Source organism: Gobio gobio (assembly GCF_949357685.1).
Source record: "Gobio gobio genome assembly, chromosome: 8".
NCBI classification, from domain to species: domain Eukaryota; kingdom Metazoa; phylum Chordata; class Actinopteri; order Cypriniformes; family Gobionidae; genus Gobio; species Gobio gobio.
This window is the reverse complement of record NC_137114.1, coordinates 22,549,257-22,567,656: the sequence shown is the minus strand read 5'-3', so window position 1 is coordinate 22,567,656 and position 18,400 is coordinate 22,549,257. Positions and strand designations below refer to the sequence as shown.

The window sequence follows — 18,400 nt, the reverse complement described above, 5'->3', positions numbered from 1 at the left end:
TATAGGCTTTATAGGTTTTATAGGTTGAGAATGACTCTTGAAGGACCAGCACCACATCCTCTAGTACCACTGTTTGAAGAATTCATCTTCCAGAATCTGGCAGTACGTTTTGGGAGTTCATTTTAGTCCATCCTGAAGTCCGTTTTGCAGAGATGGACTAAAAATGAACTCCCAAAACGTACTGCCAGATTCTGGAAGATGAATTCTTCAAACAGTGGTACTAGAGGATGTGGTGCTGGTCCTTCAAGAGTCACTCTCAACCTATCTGTCCATAAAGCCTATAAAAAACCTTCTTCATGTATTTTACAACACTTCAGCTTGTGATTCTTATCTAGTGGGGGTCATTTTTTAGGATTCTTTACCTAACTGAAGTCTCTGAGATCCTGACACCTTGCACTTCTGGAGACTCCAGGTAGGTTGCAGCTTTGGAAAATGGTGGCGCTGGAGACTAAAGGGTTCCTGATGGTTTCACCCTTAATTCTTCACCTTAATTCTTAATTCTTTTGCAGTTACTGTGTCTTTTCTCCGCCACATGTTTTTATCAGATCCTGCTGACCCAACGAGCATTTCACTGTCCAATGGTCATGCCTTAACTGCGATGTCTAGTATTGCATTAGTATTGCATCCTTCTCATGGGCATTTAATACTTTTTGACTTTTCAGTCTGAGTTAAATCTCTTTTTTGGCTCATTTTATCTGTAAAAGAAAACATGCCTAATAATTCTGCACACCTGAATATAAGGTGATTTTCATTTCCAGCCTTCTTGAACAATTATATATCACTTATACATTATTAAATACTAAATCAATAGTAGTTATTAGGATTACTGTGGTTTGGAATTGGTCAAATGTGCCTGGAAAAAAAATATGATCAGAAAATCAACGTGCCTAATAATTCTGCACTCCCTGTATGACTGGTTTTTTGGTCCAGGATCACATACTGTATAAATTATTAATTATTAATTTTATCTTTGTTAAAGCTCATTTTCTCATTTGTTGTTTGAGCACCATTGGTGACACAAACAGCTGCGGGTACAATGCCGGGCTCGACTTAAAAACACATGCAAATATTAAACTTTCACTCTATGATGGTTAAACTTTCCAATACGCGAATCACATGCGTTCTGAACCAGGGTGCAGCAGATCCATACGGATCACTGATCGCTATTCTTGACATCCTGCGGTGTGACTATCGCGGATGAGCACATCGCAATATCGATACTGAAACAATATGTTGTGCAGCTCTAGTGCAGTATAAACTGTATACCACCTACTATTTTAGCCTAATATTCTGAATGGCATATTCTTTATGTAAAAAATATATATATTTAAGCAGTCCAAAAAAATGGAAATATCACCCTTTTGTCAGTCCAATCAAATAATAAATCAAGAAAGGTAATACAAATGGCTGCTTATACTATATTCTAGTTCATTCATCATGTATTGTGTGTGTACAGTATTCTACACACTGTGCTTTGTTGTACACGTACCACACATTTTGTCCAAATTTGCATACTGCGCAGTCTATACTGTATACTGCAGAAATAATATGTTTGGTAGTATGCTATTGACTTGAACTTTGAGCATCACACACAGACACAAACACACTCACACTAGAGAGATTTTGCTCACCTTCCTTTGCCAATTCGACACAGTGGGATTCGTTTAACTTTGCCACCTTTCAGACGGAGGAGGAATGAAAAAATAAGTGAGGAAAGAGGTTTGAGGATTTGAAACGTGACTGTTCAAAGCAATCATGACTGAAACTTGAATCTGGGTTAACTTACAAAAAAGCACCATGATTCCCACCACGAAAAGAACTGCAGCAATGGACAACCCTACTTGACGCAGAGATGTGTAATCTGCAAAAACACAAGTCATGTTAGGCATAAATCAAAATGCAAAGTGTGTGCACATACATACACACACACACACACACACACACAACTTTGTAAGGACACTCCACACACACGCACGCACACACACTTGGTTTGCTATCTTTGTGGGGACTCTCCATAGACGTAATGTTTTTTTTATACTGTACAAACTGCATATTCTCTCCCCTTTCACCAACCCTATACCTTTAAACCTCAATTTAGGTCCCCATGGTGACAAGAGTCCCCATGAGTCAGTGTGCATTCAGGTTGAAGTCCCCACCGGGATAGAAAATCATGAACACACACACAATGCACACAGGCTTTGAAGTAACAGTGAACATCAACCAGTATAAAACACCCTTAACTGATGACTCCGGAACTTATTCGGGCACTTATAAACTCAGTTCCTGGGGAATGAATGCAGAACAGAGGCATCTACGGGTCACGGCTAATGAGGCTATTTCTCGAACATCAGATGCCCTGTAGCTGCCCTAACAATAGGAAGTGATTGAAACAGCGACTGTCGCCAGGTCATAAGCTTTAAACTACAGCACTTGAGACAGTAATAGCGCTCCTATGCTCGGCACCTCTGTGCTTCTTATAAACACAATACTTTCCACTGACAGGGAGATTGAGTTCCTCAGGTCTTTGTGTGCGGACGCGCTGTCAGCGGCTCGTATGCTGCTTTACCAGAAAAACCAGCAGACAATTAACACCTGAACAGCACAGTTGTGACATCTGCCACATTTCTTGATTAGTTGTTAACGGGTTACATACGACAGGGTTATTATCATTAACTAAAACACTGTGTCCGAATATGTCTACTTCCATACTATATAGTAGGTGAAAAACAATATCTAAGCTGAGTAGTATCCAAATTCATAGCATTCAAAAACAGTAGGGAAAAAGTCCCCATATGACCTACTACTTCCGGTGAGATTCTGAAGTGCTCAATCGATGGACACTTTACTATCCCATGAGGCCACAGGAGAGGATTAGTAGGTCATATGACAGTGACAACATGGCGGATATAGTAAGTCTGTATTTCAATGGCTGCATCCAAAACCTGGAAAAGGCTGCCTTCTTAGGGCACATTTCAAGGCAAGAAGGCACCAAGGCACGTCCGAATCTAATGTTAGCTTCACTTCCTGTCTCCCGAGATACCTTCATCTGATCGATTTTTGAAGGCAGCATATTTGTATCCTTCGCTGCCTTTGATATCCCACAATCCTGTGCGTTCCATTCTGTGACAGTTGAGCTGGAAAAAAAAGATGGCTTCCGAAAGTTGCTTTTACTGGTCAGTTTGTGTGTAAATGTAAGTTTTTTACCAACATTTACCACTTCTGATGTCATTTCTAGTGATAAATTACTAATGCAGTATTTAAATATTTGTTTAGTTCTCACCAAAACTCTCTCTATTTTGCTGTAGATCATTAAACGGTTACACTAAGAAGTCTGTTCCTTTCATGAGGTGCCTTCATGCACAAACGCTGCCTTACAATCCATTGTCTGATAAGACAGGGAGAAAACGCCTAGGTTTTCGGACGCAGCCATTCATACACATTCATACTATATGAACATACTTTTTTAACAGCCACAAAAAAAAAGTAAGTTTCAAGCCAAATGTTGTGTGATTTCGGACTCAGTAAAACTATTAAGAACATTTCTGTCAATCAAAATAAAGCTGAAATAAATGTAAATATTAGCTGAAAAACTTAAAGTAAACGTGAAATTCGAAATGATTCCTTGGCAATAAACTGAAATTTAAGTTAAAGTGGAAGCATTAAAAATATTAACAGGAAATAAATTAAACCTAATACTAAATTAAACTGAAATAAAAATTAACCTAAATATATATAAAAAAAGAATAAAATAAAAAAAGCAAATTAAACTAAAATTAACAGGAAAACTACAATTCTAAAATATAAAAAATACAAGTATAATAATAAAAACAACACTGCCACAAGATCACAAAATATGTGGTTTATTAGAAAGCTTCGCTTTTTTTACTTAAATCTATTAAACTATTAACTGTTAATAAATAAGTTGAAGTATTAAAATAATAAAAATACATATACATAGAAATATATTTTAAAAAATGACAAACGCACATGATTAAATTAATAAAACTAAAATGAAAACTGAAAATATAAAAACAAAAAGCTATACTCAAAAATCATAATAATAATTAAAGATATATATATATATATATATATATATATACACTGTGATATATTATTGTGACGTTTTATCAACCATTAAATCATAAGTCAAATCAAATACATTCTAGGATAACTATTCCAAAAAACCATGTGATTTATAAAGTATCATCCACGTCTGTAGCACAGATGTGCGGGGACAATTTACAGGCCAACATTTAATACTTTAGGTTAGGGGCTTGTTCCAGTGGTAATTGTGATGTCTGCATTAGCAAGCACCATTAATTACTGAATGATTAAATAGATCCTTACCGTAATGAAACGGCTCATCCCATCTCTTTTCTGTTGAGAAAAAAATTACAGTTTAGAGAGGTTTTGACATAATGAACAAGACCTGAAAACTGTCTATGTGCCTATAAAATGTAATGGACTCTATCATGTTCATAATATGCAAAATAAGATACTAGTATATGTGTGGGTGTGTGTTGGCATATTTGTGCTCACTGTGATGGATCCATGAGCCTGCAGCTTCTAATGGGTCTAATGGGATGGCACAAACAGGGGACTTTTCCTTTCACCTGTCCACCTTAAATTACCTCCAACACAAATTTCTTATGATCCAGTCAGGGTTGAGCCAATGCGATGCTCTTTATCCAAATTACTTAATGACTTCATGGGTAAAAAGTAGTGGAGACTGATATGGGTTTTTCATATTTCATATATGCATAAAGGAATTTAAAGGGATATCTTGCCAAAAAAGATGTAATGAAAAATATGTCATCATTTATACATCCATGCAATTCCTATTTTCAGTGGAATACAAAATAATTAACTAAGTACTACTGCCATGATGAGTATACTCTAAAAAGTAATTAGAGCTCTGTTGACGTAATAATGTTGACCATTACATCAACTTAAAATCATCTGTAATTTAAACTCAAATTTCTGCATTAATCAGCGTGTGTAACTTCAGAAATTAGGCAGTGGATTTCTAGTTCCCAGCATGCTTTGCATAGGACTGGATAAGGAGAATAAATGTTGAAATTGAGTATTCATTTATTTATTTTTAGTAAAGGGAAAGACCTGTTTAATGCTGTTATGTTTGACATTTAAAAGAGTTTCTGTAATGTTGAAGTTTTTGTGGTTACCATTGTGTTGAAGAGTAGATTCATGAAGGTAAACGATGACTGCACTAATGCCAGTGACAAGTAAAATCTTACTTGTTCATGTTCATTCGGTTATGTTAGCATGTGCTATGATAGCTGTTGATTTGAACTGAAATAGATAAGATGAATTGGTTCCAGGGCTACAACTCTGGTAGTTGGAGCGACTTACTTTTTTTGAGTAATCAACTTAAAAATTTGTGTTTATGCTTGTTGCAAGTAGTCGAGGCCGAGGGCCATGAGAGAACGGGCCGAGGCCGGTGGCGTGAGAGATAATGAGCACCATCTGCGCGCCGCACCGGTCTCATAATCTCACGGAGGAGCTTCAGAGGCATAAAAGGAGGAGCAACAACAGTGAAGGATGAGAGATGACCAGGCCTGGACTCTTATGTAGCGTTCACACCGGACGCGAATGACGCAAATAAATCACGCTATTTGCGCGAAGTTGGACGCTTGAACATTTTGAGTTTACTCGCTTCATTCGCGCCTGACATTCACTTCACAACAGACGCAAATTTGCGTCATGGGAGGGGCTTCTTGGTTCTGCCATGGCGGTTCGTCTCATTGAGAAATGGCTGACATGGGCTGTGTTTACAAATCTTTTTTGTTAAAATTCTACTGTTAATGTGTGACAACGTAGTTTTAAGACTTTTTCAGTCGATAATGTAGTTGTTTAAAGCTCAAATCTGTGGTTTATTTGTAAAAAAGAGTGCCTATTTGAACATTTTATCTGGCGTTTTCGGAGTTGTGAGATCCAGGTGATCAGCGGCGCTCCGCGCTCGTTAACCCTGGCGAGAGCAGCCTTTCCTCGGCTAGTCCTTCAGACATTTGCAGCTGGCTCTGATGTCTCTGTGGTGTCTCGAGCTATAATTCGTCTTATGTAGATCTAACGGGCGATCTTTGGTCTCATGGATCTAATTTGTTCCCTGGCAAATCGTTTAGGCTAAGGGCAAAGTGAAGTTTCATTACTTTTTTATTTTTAGGCTATTTAACTTTACGTTACCGTTGTAGCCTACTAGCCTACTGTTTGACTGAATTGTTTGCTTTATTTAATGTATAGCTTATTATACCTTTTACTTATACTTTTGTATTATTGATCATACATAAACTTGCATTAAACAAAAAGAGACTGGGTTGTGTTTCATGTCATTTCATGTTATCACATGTTATCACAGTGATGATCATATGCACACTTGTCTGAACCAGATATTAATATACAGATTTTCTCCTCATTGTTGTCACTACTAGAGCAAGCTCCTGATTGGTTAACGTGGCGCGAATATTCGCACGTCAAAAGTTTAATTCGCGCGAATCGCATCATTCGCGCCGCCTCATTGAGCCAAAACATACTTTTTTAGAGTGCAGTATACAGATGAGCCAAAACATTATGACTTATTAGCAGCAGACTTATTAGCGGCAGAAAAACATTATTATTATTAGCAGCAGATCCTTCAAGTCCTATAGGTTGCGAGGTGGAGTTGCTGTGGATTGAACTTGTTGGTCCAGCACATCCCACAGATGCTCAATTGGATTGTGGTCAGGGTGCATTATCCAGCTGAACAGCCACTTCCACCAGGGAACACCATTATGATGGAGGGGTGTACCTGGTCTGCAACAATGTTTAGGTAGGTGACACGTGTCAAATGCACATTCATGTGAATGGCCGGAACCAGGGTTTCCCAGCAGAACATTGCCCAGAGCATCACACTCCCCAGGTAACGGCGAACACATAAACAGCCATCCATGTGATGTAAAAGAAAACGGACTCATTAGACCAGGCGATCTTCTTCCACTTCTCTGAGGTCCAGTTCCGACGCTCGCGTGCCCATTGTAGACACTTTCGACAGTGGACAGGGGCCATCATTGGCACTCTGCCTGGTCTGTGCTTCTCAGCTCCATATGCAACAGAGTGAGATTCACTGTGTGTTGTGACACATTCCTCCCATAATCATCATTAAAATTTTGTGTGACAGTAGACCTTCTGTTGGCGGGGTAGCCTTCGTTGCCCTCGTGCATCGATGAGCTTTGGGCACCCAACACCCTGTCGCAGGTTTGTAGTTTGTCTCTCCTCGGACACTGTTGGTAAATTCTCATCACTGCTGACTGGGAGTAACTCACAAGCCTTGCCGTTTCAAAGATACGTATGCCTTGCCATAACAATTTGCCGTTTGTCAAAGTTCCGCAGATCTTTATTCCTGCCCATCTCTCCAGCCAACATATTAATTACGGGAACTTGCTTACCATATAATCTACCTAGACCTTAATAGAGGGTATGCATTGACATCACTTTCCCGCCAGAACACGCCCCTCAGCCGAACTGAGTAGTAAAGGAGCTGCTGCATGACTGGAGTTAATAGGGGAAACTACGATTATCAGTTTAAACTAAAGGTTGGACTCGATATAGTGTTCCTTCAACTTATCAAATATCCAGTGATCCATGGACATTGACATGCAGCCAGGAATCGTGTTTCCTGACATTTAGATGTGTTGTCAATACAATATATAACAATGATTTTACCTTGAACTCCAGCATATTGACACAAAATGATAACTGCAAATCCATGTTTCACTGCCTAGAGTCCAGTTGTTTTTATGAATTGCAGAGATCCATTTGATTCTCTTTTCTGTAGCTTTTCTGCAGTCTGTAAAAATATACCTCAGATTTCTTGTCAAATCCATTTTAGATGTGTTTTTAGCGCCATTCACACTGAAAACCAATGCTGCCACTCAGTAGGCACAACCACAGTCACTCCTACCGATGGTGACGTCACGTGCACACCCTCTATATGTGGCCATGTTAAGAGAGGCTTCACCTGTGACTGGTCATAATGTTTTGGCTCATCAAAATGCATCACAGAAATAAACATATTTTAAAGTGTAATAATATTTTCAAATACTAGCTTGGTGAGCAAAATTGACTTTTTTAAAAATGACCCAAGCTGAACAATTTGTGTGTGTGTACATACCTGTATATAGTATAAATTTAATGACAAAGCTTCCGCTAGATTTTGTCACGGGCACAAAGGTGAAACAACCACATCCAATATATTAACCTATCATGAGTGAAAAGTCAGTAAAATAAGTAGAATATATGGAAGATGAGGAAGTTTACCCCACTTTGCAGCTTTGAAGGGTGTGTTGGAGGTGGTGGTGGTGGTGGTGGTGGTGGTTGTGGTGGTGTTACCAGCAGTTGCTATGACAAAAAGAAAAGGGAGGGGAGGTCAGGGAGAGAGACAAGGAGAGAAACCTAATCTAGCATGTACATTCTTTCCTCAAATTCACACAATTTTGAATAGGAGTGAGCTTTTGAATCCCGTTTTTGTCTATAAATGTAGGCTGACAGCAAAGACTTTCGGTGTGAAAAGCAGACGCTTCCCCTTATCTCAATCCTATGGATTTGTCCGTAATTGCTTCTAATTAAATTCCAGCAGCACTCATTCTCTGTCCGGCCCTGTCTTTCAAATTCAATTCTTGCATATTTCAATGGCGCTGCTCTCCCAGGATATATGGTTGGTTGATTCTTCATAAAGCATATCAGCTCACCACGACAGTGCTCCGCAATCCCGCGGAAATGCCGCATTATCTTTAAGCCTCTCAGCATGGAAAGAGCGTTGAACATTTTCTAATTACCTGCTAATTAGTTTCTAAGTTATGTGTGCCCTTGATATGAATTGCACAAGTAAAGAGGAAGCCTCTCAGCTATTCATGCAATCCTTGGCTCTGTTACCCTCCCCCAATCCCACAATCCCACACAGAAAGTCCTTCTGTTTGAGTGGGAGGTTTTACTTAAGTTATACTTCAGTCAGGGGCATCAAAGCTTACGCTGTGTGGCAGACGTCTTGTTGGGGGTCACAGCGGAGGTCACAGGGGAGCCTGTAGAGATGTTTGTGATCGCCGCAGGTTCGGTGAGGTTAAACTGCTGAGCATGTGGGCTCATTGTCACCCCTGTCGCATTCAGGTTATCTGGAGGAACGAGGAGAACACTTTTGTGATTGAATTGTATTTGAGACATGAGGTGGTGATATAAGCCAAAACAAATAGCGCTGGTTTATTATGCCACCAGAAATCAATTCCTTCAGAGACAGATCAAACTTTACAGAGTACGTTATCAAGGTAAGGGAGACCTGGGAATGTCGTTACACATTTTGTACTGGATCTTTAACTCAGTTTAGCTCTATTGGAAACACTTAGATTCAAAACAGCAAACATAGCATAGAATAAATTGATTTAAAAAAACAACAACTATTCTATAAGACATAATAGGAAATCCCGGAACGGTTATGCAGGGGAATAAAAATAATATTAGAAATAAAATCCTACCATGACCCATGGGTCCAGTGGTGTAAGACGGAGGTGTAGAGCTTTCAGCTGGTATCGCGGTCTCTGTTTTTGTCACATTCTCAGCTGCATAACCTTTACAGACAGGAAAATACACGTTTTGGCTTTGGTGAGTAAAATACATCATCTACTTCTTCCAAGACAGAAAGAGTTTGGGTGGAGAAATCTTGCGTTTCTCTTTAAGTGATAAAGAGTAAGCAACTATCTATACGTGTGGTCATTTGGAATGCGGCTCATACTCTCATATAGTTTAGAGTTGCTGTAAAGTAAGTTTTCTGGGATACTGTTCAAGATCTTGGGTTATTGATTTCCCAGGGGAATTTTCAACAATGTGCCTTGGCAACTTTTCAAATATTATTCTGAAGGCTGATGGGTATCTTATGATATTATTTATAGCATATAAAAAGGCCAGAAAATGGCATTAGCAAATACCTGCTTAAAATGGACCTAACCTATTGCACTGGCTAATGATTTAAAGCTTAAATCTATTTAATTTTAAAATAACAGCAAGAAATTAGGTTTGTATGAATATGAAGACACTAGATAAACAACATATTGAATAATTTGTTTAATATAAACACTCCACAAACCACATACAACTGAAAAGACATGGAACAATGAACTGAATGAACTGAGGGCTTAAATACAGACAGTGTAATCAACAGAAAACAGAAAAGGTGTGTAAATTAATTAACTACCAAGGAAACTAACGATGACTAGGAACTAAGGCAAAACGAGCACAGGAAAAAACAGTTTTGAGAAAATCAGAGGTGTGTGACTGCATTTAAGTTCACTTAACTTATTAGTATAATAGCTTTCAATTATACTGTTATGTTGAATGTCTATCATTAATGTAAAAAAAAAAAATATATCTATTTAATAGAGACATCAGTATCAGTATTAGTATCAGTGATACCGGCCTTCATTCATAAAAAAGATGCCATTACAACAAATATTTTAAATATACTGTCTTTATGTTGTTTTTACATTAATTTAAAATGTGCAATTATATATATATATATATATATATATATATATATATATATATATATATATATATATATATATATATATATATATATATATATATATATATATATATATATATATATATATATATATATATATATATATATATATATATATATATATATATATATATATATATTGAATAAATCAATTAATTTGTAATCGAATTAATTAAACAATGTGGCTATCAATCTGGTTAAATCACAAATTAAGCACACATCAATTTGGGCAGAGAAATTACCCCCAAAAGATAATTTCATAATTGTGTTGAATAGGGGTGAAATAATATTCAAACGATAAATGCCGTTTTGACGCTCTTTAATGTGATGTGACTGATCCCTGTATAGGCGCGTCAGTTCAAGCGACCGCTCGCGATCATCTCTTCCTAAAGGTTAAACATGAATTAATATCTCTTAAAGGAACATGCCACTATTTGTGAAAACATTTTCCGTCTCCCCTAGAGTTAAACAGTTGAGTTTTACCATTTCAGCCGATCTCTGGGTCTGGCGGTAGCACTTTTAGCATAGCTTAGCATAGATCATTGAATCTGATTAGACCGTTAGTGTCTCGCTCAAAAATGAACAAAGAGTTTCAATATTTTTCCTATTTAAAACTTGACTCTTCTGTAGTTCCATCGTGTACTAAGACCGACGGAAAATGAGAAGTTGTGATTTTCTAGGCCGATATGGCTAGGAACTATAATCTCATTCCTGAGTAATAATCAAGAGCTGTGAGACGTTCCATGAGTGCAGCGGCGCAATGATATTACACAGCGCCTGAAAATAGGCTAACTTCCGTCAACATAACCAACGTGACAACCTGCTTACACAGGGAGCGCTTGGGACTATTTTCAGCCGCTGTGTAATTACATTGCTCCGCTGCACTCATGCTAACGGTCTAATCAGATTCAAGGATCTATGCTAAGCTATGCTAAAAGTGCTACTGCCAGACCCAGAGATCAGCTGAATGGATTCCAAAACGGTCAAACTCAACTGTTTAACTCTAGGGGAGACGGAAAATGAGCCTATTTTCAAAAATAGTAGAGTGTTCTTTTAAGGTATGAGGATACATTACAATTACTGAAACGTATCATATGCTGTGTAATTGCTCAATCAGTGTTTCAACGGCGGAAAGGCGTCAATAAAACAGCTTGTAAACAATGTCACGTAGATTTACCTCAGAAGTCATTCAGTGTCCACAGCTGTTAGTTCACAAGAGAAATCAACTCTTTCACTAAATATATGCACTATATTAGCCTATATATTCATCATATTCTACTGAACCTGTCAGTCTTGTTTATTTAATGGATGTTTAAATAAATATGCCATGAAAATGACAGCCACTGTTTATAAATGATTATATTCCAACAACGAATTGGAGAAAAAAACTATTTTATTATTAGATTTAGAAGTTAATGCAAAAACTGCCTTATGTGAAGTTTACATGTTTGCTTACAATATGTTATTTGAGTGTTGATTATTATATCTAAAAATAAATAGCAACTGAATTTAGGCTAATAGTTTGGGCTCTGTTGTTAACCTTTAATATTATAGAAATGTGCAAGTAAGGGCTCCCTATATAGTTTAGAGCATTATCTTTTAGAAACTTTTAGTTATAATTGAATTAATTTAAGGACAGACACAATTTTTTCAGTAAACCACTATTTAATAAAAATAAATAGAAAGCAATTTTGTAAAATTGCTGTACCGAACCCGTACCGAACCGTGACTTCAAAACCGAGGTACGTACCGAACCGTCAGTTTTGTGTACCGTTACACCCCTAGTGTTAAATGAGAAAAGCATCAAATAGACATTACAATAGCACAAAATAGCATTAGAAATAAATATTATATTTGATTCAACATAGAATTTACTACACATAAACGTTCATTCAGGCTGTAGACAAATTTTTATAGAGCATAACCAACATTCTCTTTCTGACACCATTATGACTTATGTGTGTTTGAAGAACACATTCAGCACAATGATCGTGGCTGGCTTCAGAGTTCAAGTTTACACATGCAGCAGATGAATGCAAATGTATTCTGAGTTTGGCATAATAACAGTGTGGTGATGTAGAGTGCCGTGGTTTGTAATGAAGGCAGGCCTCTCATAGACCCTGCCACAGAACAAGGACTAATTGTGGTCTAGTAGAGATGAGTCGCAGCAATTTTGTATGCATTTTCCGGCTACGCACAGTTTTTCCAATGAATCCCTTCACAAGATGAATGGCCACATGAGACTGAGCAATTCTACTGGCAAACACTGTGATTATTGCAGAAAGACTATAATCAATCTTTTATCGGATGTATTCATCCAAAAAATCCCACATATTAGACCCGCTGGTCATTTGCGGTTTTTGGTCATGTAGGATTTTATTAAAAATAGGCTTTATCAGATTATGCTGACAAATGTTTATAGTGTATAGCCTATGTGTAACGTAATAAAAGATGGTGTGTGTGTGTGTGTGTGTGTGTGTGTGTGTGTGTGTGTGTGTGTGTGTGTGTGTGTGTGTGTGTAAAAGAGAAAAAGAGATAGGAGCAGAATAGTGATAACTCACTTCTGAAGACAAGTAACAGAAAAAAGGACAGCTCTCGCAACACGATCTGAAAGAGAGAAAACACTCACAATCACAAATGCACAAACAGGTTATTCTTAGAAAACATGAGGTGAGATTTGTTGAGATTTTCTCACAAAGTTCTGCTGTTATTTCAGCATTTTGTTCTCTTCTATTATATCCTATTATACACTTAAAGCAATGTGAAATGCCCTTTGCAACCAATTTTACTTCCATAATGTGACTTTTTTTATATTTGAGAAACGTTTTGTCACCCTTTAGTTTAGGGAACACATATTCACTATTAACCCTCTGGGGTCTGAGGTGTTTTGACAAGCCCTGATATTTTTACTTATTTCAGCTACTTGTAACATTTATGTCTTTTTGAGTAAATAAATGCAGGCTTGATTAGCTTAAGAGACTTTCAAAACATTCATTTAAATAGTAATGTGTCCAAAATTTTGACCGGTACTTAGCATTTGAGCAGCTTTTGACCAGAAATTTGTGAACAAAAGCTTCATTGATGTGGCACTAGGCTATTTTACACTTCATAATCGGTCCAAAACAGGCCAAATAAATCTTGTCTAAACATTCATGCTACGTCTATGACATTTTATGTACCGTGTTTTTTTATATTATAGAGCCTATACATTTTGATTTGCAGTTGTTAAGACATTTTATATCAGTATTTATTACATATTTCAGTCGATTTCACTCATCTCAGTATAGATATAGTTTGGGAAAAGCCAATATGGCATGTTTACTACTGTAAGCATGTGTAGTAAACAAACCTGTGCATCTGTACCATTCATTCACATGTATAACATGACATTCAACCTCAGCTTGATCAAGTTTCTCCTCGAAATGACTCTTCCTCTGAGGTAAATTCTTTCAGCATTATTCCTCACCGCATCGCAAAACGATGTAAAGTACATGAATCTGACTTGATGCGTTTTACCGAGTTGATGTGGCCGTTAACTCAGTTCGCATAGATCTCCTCAGAATTTGCCTTTGAATTCTGCACGCTCTCCGTGGGCTTGGCCACATTAGCGGATAATGAGTTCTCTTGTGAACGACTGACATCTCTCTCTTTTCAAACAGATTACATAAACAGAGAATATTTGTTTTTGATTTAAAACTTGACTTTAAAACCGATTTCTTATATCTCTCATGTCTGTGTGGCAAGTATTTGCTAAGTTACAGTTCATTTTCAGAGGCATTTCAGAATCGATTTCACTGAGAGAGAGAGAGAGATAGAGAGAGAGATGGTAGAACAGTAGTTATCTTTATTTGAGAAAAGCACAGCATTTTGTTTTGCTATGCGCCCTCGATGCGCATTCTGCTGAGCCCGCAACACTGTGAGCTACGCAGAGGACTTCTACCTGGCAGTAAAAGCGACATTACATCGTGGAAGTGCGGACTCAGGAAGACAGTGAGGGTTTAGGGTGCCATTTGGGACAGGGCCAATGCCATTGCTATTTGCAAAGCATGTTCAGAAAGGATTCCGAGACGAGGAAAAAAGGCGGCATTGTGGTGAAGCTGTATTAAAAAATATGAAGCAGCCATGGCAGCAGCCACTAGTGCTAAGCCTAAAACACGGAACGTTGATGTCCCCACTCATTTGAAAATTATAAAATATTTTTCAGAGACAGGGAAAAGGCTAAAGCCATAAACGACAGAGTAATGGAATTTAAAAAGAAACAGAATTGGGTGTGAGAAGGCAGAGATGCTTCTGTTTATCAAGAAGAATCTCCCACTAATTCCCTCACATAAATAGAAAAGACAATAAACATTAAACAGCGACAAGTGAAATGATATGTACTTTGGAGGAGGGTAAGACATGTTGAGTAGTGCCAAATGGAAATCATTTATTATTATTATTTATTTATGTTAAACTATAGAATTTCAGATAAGTATCAACTATTCCCGATAGTTTTTTTGGATGCACTTTTGTTTTTATTAAATTTTTTCAGAGGTTGACAGATGTCAATGCATTTGATTTATTATGTATTTGAAAATGACTTAAAGTCTATATACCTTCCTCGTCCTCATGCACTAAAGGTTGAATAATTTCTTTGTTATGCATGAAATACCATAGTTATATTAAAAAGTATCGTGGTGCTTTACACAAAAAATACATTTGAAGAGTCAGGATGTTTGCCATTATAGTTATAGGCCAGTTAACATCAGTTTCATAAGTACATCTTAGATTTTCTATTATCCTGGGTGCACAAACTGCAGATTATTTAGGGTCATTTTAGATTTCATTTGGAATATTTAGCAACCGTGTATGTATGTCATGGTGCTTTACGCTTCTCTCATGTTGTCGTAAACATTCTGCCCATGTAATGAGAGCGTTTGAGATGAAAGGTCTTGACATTTCCCAACGTTACCATTAGCCAATCAACTCTGAGATGTGGTTGTTTTAGAAATTTGTGCCTTTTGATCCATTAAAACCAAACAATAGAAGGCTGCCAGTGCTTCTGATGGGAGGGGTTACTTAGCAACAGTGACATGAGCAAGCTCTTAATGCAAACAATGGATTATGACACATCAGATGACAGGCCAGCATTACAGTCACCAAACTCTCCATTAGTATAAGCAAAAAAAAAAAAACTGCAGGACACAAAATACAGAAATCCTGTAGGTGTGGAGAACAGACTGCAACAGACTTGGCCAAAACTCATGGCTTTAAATATGAACCAATGATGGCAGAGTAATGTGTCAGTAGGGTGTCGGGGAGTGTGGGGTAAGCTGTGTCACTGGGTAAACTGTGTCATCGCTGTACTTAGAAAACTGTGCACATGTAAAGATCCATTACAAGGATGCACATGAGAAAAATAAGTAACTTTTTCCATGTCAGATTATCATTTCATGCAATTGTTCAAATAAGCCATGAATTGTTAAAATATGCAATTTTTTTCTCCCCAAAATAGTACACTACTGTTTTTGTAAGACGTCTCTTATGCTCACCAAGGTTAAAACTGTAATATTGTGAAATATTATATATATATATATATATATATATATATATATATATATATATATATATATAGAGGTTTCTAGTATTTTAACATATTTTTAAATGTAATTTATTCCTGTGATGCAAGAGTTTTCAGCACCATTACTCAAGTCTCCAGTGTCACATGATCCTTCAGAAATCATTCTAATATGATGATTTGCTGCTCAAGAAACATTTATGATTATTATAATCAATGTTGACTCTTTTATTAATAGAAAGTTCAAAAGAGCAGCATTATGTGAAATATACAATTTGGTAAAAGTCTTTAGTTTTCACTTTTGAATGCATTATTTATAAAAAATAAAATAAAAATAAAAACAAGAAAAATAAACTTTTGAATGGTAGATTTAGCTGTGATCTAAGCTGTCAGATGATTTGGGGTAAGTTGTGCCAGTGCCAAAACTTATAGTGATACTGAGGTTTGCATTCAGAATGTGGTTACATACATTTTGTTGACAAGTAGGGGTCATTTATTCTAATAATCTGAGGGAGAAATGTTATAAAAACGTTATAAAAGCGTTGAGTAACTGTAACATTACTAAATGCACTCTCCATAATTTTATTAAAAACAACAGACAATCAGTAACAACCAACACCGATTTGTTTTATTTACAATCATTTAAATATTAGCTATCTCTACATCATGTTGTTTGAATAGTTTCATGCTGTCTGGTCTGATTTGGTAACAATATTACAACAAATTGTGCAATGATCTGCATGACAGGAACAGCTTCCCCTAAGCCGGCAGAAATGTGGCCCTACGCATGTTCTGCTGAAATAGGCACATGGACAACACAACCCAGCATGAAGCCTTAGAATCCTTATAGTTTAATTGTATCAGACTCAATTAAGGTATACATTTAATTCACAGAAGTAATGACTGTTGCATTGTCAAAGATGATTAAAGCATCATATCAAAGTTTTAGGCTAAATCTTTTCTGAATAAATGAGCAACAACCAAATTGTTATACAGTTATCTCATTCTCCACTTTCCCCTACAACAACAAAAAAGGGTTGTAGTGTGAGTGTTTGTTTTTTTTTAAACGTGTACTTTGCACTACTTCCTGTAAAGTGTGAACCGCTGCCATGTGTTATCACTGAACATTCAATTTAAGTTACTGTAGAGTTGAAGGTTTAGATCAAGCCAATCATACACATCTTGTATAACACCATTTAATGAAGAGATGACTCTGAGTCATGAAAGCGGGGTATGAACATAATTCAATGTCTCAACAGATCTATCCATTAATGTCTGCAGACTGGCAACAGCTTTCAAAGGAACATTCTGGCGTTAACTATTGCAAACTTGAACACAGCTTTATAAGCTGATACTGTATACATGCAAGAGTGTCTGTGCATAATTTTCATGATGAATCTAACACTTTCATATAGTACTAAATTGTATTATTTTTACATATACTAAAATATGCCTAATGTTCATCATGCTAAATATAATAGATTTTTTTTCTCCAGATTTTGGGGTGAAATATTACCCCTTACATTTCTACATGAAATACACAGAGCAGGCTTTCCTGACCTTTTCAAGCTATTCCAAACATTCATAATATACTCCACATTTATTTGTCCCTTTTCCATACATTCTAATCTTTTATTTTGTGGCCTTCAAGACCTTTTTCATTAGAGGTAGCCACTTTGATATATGCGAGGACGAGCCTGTATTGAACTGTGGCTGTGTAACTGCAGGTGAGTGAGTGTGTTTACCTGTTTCTAAAGACAGATCGTCCTCTGGGTCTTACATGATCGATGGATCAGATAAACGCAAAGGCTGGTCCACAGTGACCTCACATGCTTGGAGCACGTGTGCCTTCGACAAAGCATATCGTTGTCCTCTCTATCTCTACTTAGCTCTCTTTCCCTAATGCATACTTTGTGAAATACTCAACAAACTCAAAATATCTTAAAATAAGTTGTCCTTTTTATTTCACTTACCTTGATGCTCATTCTTATTTTGCGTATCACATCCAATCAGAGATGAACAGAGTGCAGCATCTGTCGGTTCCTCGTTACAGAGAGAAAATGGAAGTTGAAAATGGAAGTTGAAAATGGAAGTTGGGCATATGATTGACCACGCCCTTGTTGAACTTCCTCTCACGCTCAGTCGTTCTCACTGATGCCGAGGCCCCTCACTCCATCCACATCTGCCAGTCCTCTTTTATGCCTGTCTCATCGGCTATTGTTTACAATTCAAACTGTGTTAATGCCAGCCTCTCTCACATTGTGTGTCAGCACTGTAAC

The 18,400-nt window shown here is 37.1% G+C and overlaps 1 protein-coding gene across 1 annotated transcript in view; it reads right to left on the bottom strand.

Moving 5' to 3' along the window:
* Positions 1-18,400, bottom strand: part of fxyd5 (FXYD domain containing ion transport regulator 5) — a 23,397-nt gene extending 4,997 nt beyond the window's left edge. Inside the window, exons 1-8 of the mRNA XM_079824195.1 lie at positions 18,095-18,400; positions 13,126-13,171; positions 9,519-9,611; positions 9,021-9,161; positions 8,311-8,391; positions 4,348-4,377; positions 1,787-1,861; positions 1,632-1,677 (exon numbers count right to left, since the gene is read on the bottom strand). Of these exons, the coding sequence (XP_079680321.1) occupies positions 1,632-1,677; positions 1,787-1,861; positions 4,348-4,377; positions 8,311-8,391; positions 9,021-9,161; positions 9,519-9,611; positions 13,126-13,171; positions 18,095-18,106 (524 nt within the window). The 5' untranslated portion in view covers positions 18,107-18,400. The remainder of the gene's footprint in view (positions 1-1,631; positions 1,678-1,786; positions 1,862-4,347; positions 4,378-8,310; positions 8,392-9,020; positions 9,162-9,518; positions 9,612-13,125; positions 13,172-18,094) is intronic.